The sequence below is a fragment of the Larimichthys crocea genome, unplaced genomic scaffold (assembly GCF_000972845.2).
Source record: "Larimichthys crocea isolate SSNF unplaced genomic scaffold, L_crocea_2.0 scaffold100, whole genome shotgun sequence".
Classification (NCBI taxonomy): Eukaryota; Metazoa; Chordata; class Actinopteri; family Sciaenidae; genus Larimichthys; species Larimichthys crocea.
Genome location: NW_020851384.1, coordinates 65,105 through 72,907, shown reverse-complemented (window position 1 = coordinate 72,907; position 7,803 = coordinate 65,105). Strand labels below are relative to the sequence as shown.

Here is a 7,803-nt window from a genome sequence, read left to right as displayed (position 1 = left end):
TACAGTAATGGGCGGGGCAATAATGTCACATCTGTTTCTTTTAAAAAAAAACATTTCAAAGTAAAAAAAAAAAAAAGTAAAAAGTAAAAAAAACAACAACAACAGAATTTTCTTTCATTACGATCCGGTTCTCATCCCCAGAACCTTTGTCTGCCAGTAGGCGGAGCCAACACCTCCTCGGGAGGTGGCAGGATGCTGAAGATGGACCCTGCTGCCTCCACGGTGAAGATGAAGTACATGTTAGCAGCCATCATGGCAAGACTTGGCAAGAAGGAAAGACCAAAACCAAAACCACGAACACTGCTGCCGAAAGCTGCTGCCACCCAGTACACGAGGCTGGAGAGCAAGAGAACGCTGTCAGAATGTTTAATCAACGTTCCATGTTAAAAACATCAAACACACTTTTGGTCTCACCGTCCGAGGGCGAAGACGATTGTCAGCAGAGGGACGAGTTTCAGCTGCTCCTGGCTAAGGTACATTGCCATGACAACCAGCTGCAGGAAGTAGATCAGGAACAGGGAGGCGGAGTCAGAGACGAAACGCCGATGGACGATGACCTCCTGAAGCTCCGCCTCCTTCAACTTGTCATCAAACAGAGACTGAAACACGCCTGACCTGAGCCGAGTGACACCAAGAACCAGCCAACCTAAGACACAGACAGGTGAGAGACACGGACAGATGGGAGACACGGACAGGTGAGAAACACAGGCAGGTGAAAGACACAGGCAGGTGAGGGACACAGACAGGTGTCTCTCACATTTACATTTAGTCATTTTGCAGACACTTTTATCCAAAGTGACTTACAGAGAAGGGAACAATGAAGATACAGCGCGATAAGAAGTGCTCTCCTCTCCTAGTGCTAGGAGAGGACCTCCTCCCATAGCACTAGGAGAGAGCTGGAGGTCTTCAGGAGTTTTTTTTTAAAGTAGAGAGAGACGCCCCTGATCTAGTAGGAACTGGTGCGTTCCACCAACGGGGAACAACAAACGAAAAAAGTTTGGATTGCCTTGAGTGAACAGGTGGCAGAGCCAGGTGTCGTTCATTGGAGGAGTGCAGCAGTCATGAGGTAACATGCCTGTACAAGGGCGTTCAGGTAGGTAGGTGCAGTACCGGAGACAACTTTGAAGGCAAGCATTAGTGCTTTGAATTCAATGTGGGATGCAACAGGTAGCCAGTGGGGCTCGGTGAGCAGCGGGGTGACCTTTTGGGTTGGTTGTACACCAGTAGGTTTGACTTGGAGGAGCAGCAGTTCAGTTATTGAGAGGTTTAGCTGGAGGTGATATTCCTTCATCCATGTGGAGATGTCTGAGAGACATTCAGAGACCCGTTCAGAAACGGAGGGGTCCTCAGGAAGAAATGACAGATACAGCTGAGTGTTATCTGCATAGCAGTGATGGGAAAAGCCATGTGAGCGGATAATCAGACCCAGGAAGGTGGTGTAAATAGCAAATATTAGGGGCCCCAGCACTGAGGCCTGGGGCACCCCTGTGGTGAGGTGATGAGAGGTGGACAACTGTTCAAGCCAGGATACACTGAATGACCTGTCAGGTAAAATCAAACCAGGAAAGAGCCAAGCCAGAGATGCCCATGTTAGAGAGAGTAGAGAGGAGGATGCGATGGTTAACTGTGTCAAAGGCAGCTGATCAGTCAACAGAATGAGGACAGAGGACTGTGCTGCTGCTCTGGCTTCTTTTAAGGCTTCTGTCACAGACAATAGAGCAGTTTGTTTGAGTGACTGCTCTTGAAACCAGATTGATTCGGATCAAGAAGATTGTTCTGTACAGCAGCTGATTTAGTGCAACCCAGCTGGACTGAAGAGAGACGTAGTAGGATGGCTACAACTTTGCCTGTAAGGAATCATGCAACGGTATCAGCAGTAAGGCTGGTAGGAGGAGGAGGCGGAGAGTTGTGAGTGATTGGGAGTAGTGATTTGAAGGTGAAGAAGTTTCTGGGGGTCAGTGACACTGTTGATTGTCATTGTAGAAACCTTGTTCTCACCGAGGACGATGGGGGCGGCGGCAAATACGGAGCAGCGCAGCGTGTAGACGAGTCTGAGGGGGGAGCCGTCCAGGAGCGGAGCGTCAAACGGCAGGAAGACAAAACCGCCCCACACCAGGAAGGGGAAGAAGAGTGCTGATGTCATCAGGGACACGCCCATCTTCAGTACATCTCTGCTGGGACAGCCCCGCCCACCTGAGAGAGAGAAAGAGAGAGGTCAGAACACTAACCCGAAAGGAAAAGAGGAGATGAAGGTGCTGGAGGAGGAGATGAAGGTGTGAAGGTGTTGGAGGAGGAGATGAAGGTGTTGGAGGAGGAGGAGGCGGTGAGGACAGGTGTACTTACATGTGGCAGAGGGCGTGTCCTCGGCCCACTCGAAATGGTAGCCATGATGGTTGTAGTCCTGTGGGGCTCCTCTGGGACCCAGGAAGGGGTTCTTCTCTGACTCACTTTCCCAGAATGCCTTACTCTCTCTGGTTGACATGGGGGAATGGAGGACGGTCACTGCTGGACTGAACACCTGAGCCGCTTTCTCTGGCAGGTAGTTCTCTTCAGACTCCTCCTCCTCCAGGTGTGTCAAAAGCCCCGCCCCCTCCTCATCACTTGGCCCCACCCCTCTCAGCTCTCTCTCACTTTCTGTCCAACTCTCTGACCTCACACTCATCCTGTCAGCTTTACCTGTCTGCTCACCTGTCTGTCCACCTGCCTGTCTGTCTCCAGACCACTGCAGTGTGCTGGGCTCCATCATGGCGGACCTCACCACCCCGTCCTCTCCCTCTGTCTGTCTCATCTTCGTACCCCCGCTGTGTTCCATCGTGGTACTTCCTGTTAGGTGCTGAGAGTCTTCTGGAGGATGGTCTGACAGCAGAGACATGTCTGTACCTGTCTGTACCTGTCTGACAGCTGATCAGAGCACACTCACCCAGTCCCTTCCAGTCTGGTGACAGACAGACAGACAGACAGACAGACAGACAGACTATATTGAAAATATAATAGTAAAAATGTTCTTGTGTTTATAACATTTTAAGTGTCTGCATATTCACCATCAGATCACCATCTATATGATCTATACCATCACACTACAGATCTATTGTAAACATATATATTGATTATAGATGTATTGTAAACATATATAATGATTATAGATGTATTGTAAACATATAATGATTATAGATGTATTGTAAACATAATGATTATAGATGTATTGTAAACATATATACTGATTATAGATGTATTGTATTTAATTGTGAATTTGTTGTGTTTGAGTCGCTGAACAGTTTTTCTTTTAATAATTAAGTTTAATTAAATCTGATCACATGATCATGCACACAGAACACCTACAGGAAGTGTTAGTGACGTCACCCAACGTTTAACATGGTGGCCGTGACGTGTTTCAAATGAATTCGCGTTAAAATGACGTGTGGTCGGCATGTACACGTCATCATGAATACGAACATGTTGCTGATCAATCAATCAATCAACCATTGATCAGTGTGCTAACATGTTAGCATGCTAACGTTACCTGGCAGGTTAGCATGCTAACATGTTAGCCACAGAGTGACACAGAAACTAAAGATCAAAGACTCACCTGGTCAGGTGCGTCTTCTTCTTCTTCTTCTTCTTCTTCTTCTTCTTCTTCTTCTGTTCTGTTGTTGTTGTTGTCTCTCCGGAAATTCAGCTCAGGTGTGGTCTTGTCAGGTGAGTTAAAGGGAAAGTCTACTTAAAGGAAAAGTCCGGCCAAATAAATGTTAGAAGTAACAAATGTATAGAGCAGCAGTCAGTGTAAAGTTTATGCAGACAGACAGAAGAAAGCTCTTTAACAGAAATTATATTTGTAATGCTAAATATATTTATTATTGTTATTTTTAAATGTACTCACACACGTTATTATTACATCTAGATTACAAAGAAATTCTGGTAGTTTACTTTCAATTAGTTTTAGTAATTGAATCTTATGATTGATGAATTAGTGTGTAATTTGTGTGCGTGTGTGTGTGTGTGTGAATATAAATATACAATATCCATGTATTCGTATAAGGACAGTTGTAGTTGGTGTTGTAGTTCTCTGTTCTTCCTGCAGGTGGAGCTGTCAGGTTTTTCCCATGTGGTCAACAGGATGACGTCACTTCCTCCTCTCTGTGTGTTCTGGTTGTCGTGGTAACAGCAGTATCAGTCAGTACCAGGAGGCAGATGTGAACAGATGTTTGATTCAGCAGCAGTCACAGGGTTGTAAAAGTACACACACTACTCTGACAATCAGTATTCCAGTAGTTTCATACATATATCCTATTTATATAACATGTTCATATCTATTTATACAGTAGTACTTCAATATAGCATCAAATCAGATCAGACAATCTGTACAGGGAGTGACACCCTCTGTCCTTAGACCCTCGGTTCCAGTGAGGAAAAACTTGCCCACAAAAAACCTTTAACAGGGAAAAAAGGTGGAAGAAACCTCAGGAAGAGCCACAGAGGAGGGATCCCTCTCCCAGGACGGACAGACGTGCAATAGATGTCAGTGTACAGAACAAATCAACACAAACATATTGTACAATTACAATGACTGATAAAATGACAATGAATTACAATGACTGATAAAATGACAATGAATTACAATGACTGATAAAACGACAATGAATCACAATGACTGATAAAATGACAATGAATCACAATGACTGATAAAATAACAATGAATTACAATGAATGATAAAATGACAATGAATTACATGTCATGGACTCACTAGATAGGCCTGTTAATTGCCACCAATTATACTCACTCAGCACACCTGTTTTCACACCTGTCCCTCGTTATCCTCTGCTCTCTCTGTGCATTTAAACCCAGGTCTCCCCACAGTCAGTGTCAGTTCGTCTTCGAAGAAAGAGTGATTCCTGTTCGTTGGCTGAAAACTGATCCCCAGACCCTGAACCTGCGTTGAATCTGACCACTCATTTCCTGCTGCCCCCGATGCCAGTGTCCTGTCTCTCCACCTGTCTCCGTGCCGGTGCTCTGTGGATTCTGAGATTCCCGTCCACTCCCTGCGGACCTTTAGACGCCACCGTCACCCCTCGACCCTCCGGCCCGTTCACCACCTCAGAGACTTTCTCCCCTTACCTTTTCCCCTGAACTCAATAAAACTCCACTTGTTCGTACACGCATTTGGGTCTCCTGTTCCGTACTCTGACAGTACGAACTGACCATCATGGACCCAGCGGGCGGACACAGCAACATGGAGACATCACCGGAACCGCCAGCCCTGGAACGTTTGGGTCGTGCGGAGAGTGACATGAGAAGGATGACCGGCGACATTGCCTCCCTGGTCCGGCTCGGCCACCAGCACCAGCAGCAGTTCCAGCAGCAACAACAGCGAATCCAGGGCCAGGAACAACAATTGGCCCAGGTCATTCAGCTGCTCACTCAACTGACCACTCCATCTGCACCAGTGTCTCCAGACCCAGGCAGCCAAGGTCCCAACATCCAAGTTCCAGTGAGACCAGCCCCAGCTCTGGATGCCCCTGAGCCCAAAATCGGAAACCCTGAGTGCTTTGATGGGGATCCAAGACAAGTACGCGCTTTCCTAACAAGTTGCCGAGTCCAGTTTGCATTGCAGCCTCGAACCTTTGCATCAGAAGCTACCAAGGTGGGATACGTAATCACGCATCTGACGGGCCGAGCTCGACTGTGGGGAGCAGCTGAATTCAACCGCCAGACCCCTGCCTGTGCCTCTTTCGATGCCTTCGCGAAGGAGATGGAGAAGGTGTTCGATGGCGGTTCCCCGTCAGCAGAGGCATCACGGGAACTGATGCGAATACGCCAGGGTAACCGAACAGTGGCGGACTTTTCAATCGAAAATTGGCCACAGCTTGTGGAATATGCCCGCATTGGTCGACGCCTTCCTTCACAGTCTGTCCGATTATCTCAAAGATGAGCTTGTCTCTCACGACCTGCCCAAGACTCTGGACGATGCCATCGCATTGGCAATTCGCATTGACCAACGAATCCAGGTCCGCCGAAGAGAGAAGGGACGCTCCACCCAGTCCTCTGTCCGCACTCGGGGTGAGCCCACTACCGAGTTGCCCCCTCCATCCACGTCCCAGAGCCAGTCTAACCAACCCGAGCCCATGGAAATCGGCCGCGCTGCCCTCACTTCCAAAGAACGTCAGCGCCGCTTTAGCACGGGCCTTAGGCGGACACCAACTCGGCACGGTGACCCACATCACGGCCACCCTAATAATGGCACTCTCAGGAAACCACCAGGAGTTCATTCAGTTTCACCTTCTGACTTCACCCGGACAACCCATCATTCTGGGCTATCCATGGCTTCCTGCTGCCCCCGACGCCAGTGTCCTGTCTCTCCACCTGTCTCCGTGCCGGTGCTCTGTGGATTCTGAGACTCCCGTCCACTCCCTGCGGACCTCCAGACGCCACCGTGAATTACAATGACTGATAAAATGACAATGAATTACAATGACTGATAAAATGATTACAGTAGCAGATATGGCAGCAATAATGACGGTAGTAATATGTGTAGTGGACGTCATGCAGGACCACAGCAGCAGCCACGATCAGAGAGGGAGGGAGACAGACAGACAGACAGACACTATAGTAAAACTTGAGTATAGTAGTCACAACCTTGTACAGTGTATAGAATTTCAGTATATTTATACATGTACTGCGGTGTATATGTTTATATACATGTACTCAGGTATAAACATTTATAATCATCACTTTAAAAGTTACATACGTTGTTTCTGGTGCCTATTTGTTTCCCAGATATGTGTGTGTGTGTGTGTGTGTGAATGGGTGTATAAGAGACATTAACTTGAAGAACTTTGTAGAAAGGCGCTTTATGAAGTTCAGTCCATTTCCTGTTATTAGTTTACGGGCAAACCTGCCACATCCAATATGGCGGACCCGTTGACGTATCGCGACCAACCTGCTCAATGCGGCGTCTATGTATATATGTCTATGGTTTTAGCCTTAGCAGCACCGCTAGCTGCTACCTGCTGCTTCATATTCTTTAATACCGATGGTTTCAAACATCGTGTCATCTTAAAACTCGAAGTCTTCTTTCCTCCTCCTTAAATTGTTTTTTTTTTTTTGTTTTTTTTTAACAAAAATGTGTTAAAAAATACAAAGTTGTGTTTAAAAAATATTTGAGCACATTCACAAATAAAGATATTTAAAATGTTTTTACAAATGTTTAAAAAAAGATGTGAATGACATGATGTCCATAGTGGTTATTGTTTCTTTCTGATAAATAGTATGTCTTGTGCAGGCCATGCAACTGAAAATGCAAGCTATGAATCAGATGGATTTAGGATTTGCCATGTCTAGCAAGTCACCCTAAAATTGACTAGAATGCAGGAAACTGCATCTAAGAAATACAAAATTTTCTGGGGAGGACCCCCAGACCCTCCGCTGGAAAATATGTCACACAAATGAAACATTTCACCATCCCCCCGGTTTCATTTTACAACTCGACTACTGCGTGTAAGTTAACAGTATAATACTGTGTAATACTGTGTAGTATTGTGTAGTATTGTGTGGTACTTTGTAGTGCTGCGCGGGAACGTTTCGTTTCTTCTTTACACCGGTACACTCCGCGGTGGGCGGGGTCGGTACCCGGTGGTTCCACGTCACACAGCAGCACGTTGGACTCAGCCTCGGGAGGGGCGGGGTTTGATGTTCAGCACACACGTGACCTTTTGCAGCTCTCAGAATGGCTGTTGCGTGACACATGACACGTTGACACGTTGTCATAGAGACTGAAACTGATCCACGACGCCACGTCACCGCCCCGA

At 46.8% G+C, this 7,803-nt stretch overlaps 2 protein-coding genes across 2 annotated transcripts; one reads left to right on the top strand and one right to left on the bottom strand.

Annotated features, from left to right (window-relative positions):
• On the bottom strand, window positions 1–3,719 carry LOC104937309 (transmembrane protein 79). The gene is made up of 5 exons (XM_010753513.3): window positions 3,587–3,719; window positions 2,344–2,935; window positions 1,999–2,193; window positions 415–646; window positions 1–336 (listed from the first exon to the last, which is right to left on the bottom strand). The coding sequence occupies exons 2-5, from the start codon at window positions 2,870–2,872 to the stop codon at window positions 132–134; spliced, it is 1,161 nt and encodes a 386-aa protein (XP_010751815.2). The 5' UTR covers window positions 2,873–2,935; window positions 3,587–3,719; the 3' UTR covers window positions 1–131.
• Window positions 3,720–4,495: 776 nt separating this feature from the next.
• Window positions 4,496–6,495, top strand: LOC113744672 (uncharacterized). The gene is made up of 2 exons (XM_027275354.1): window positions 4,496–4,515; window positions 4,844–6,495. The coding sequence occupies exon 2, from the start codon at window positions 5,202–5,204 to the stop codon at window positions 5,925–5,927; it is 726 nt and encodes a 241-aa protein (XP_027131155.1). The 5' UTR covers window positions 4,496–4,515; window positions 4,844–5,201; the 3' UTR covers window positions 5,928–6,495.
• Window positions 6,496–7,803: the final 1,308 nt, after the last annotated feature.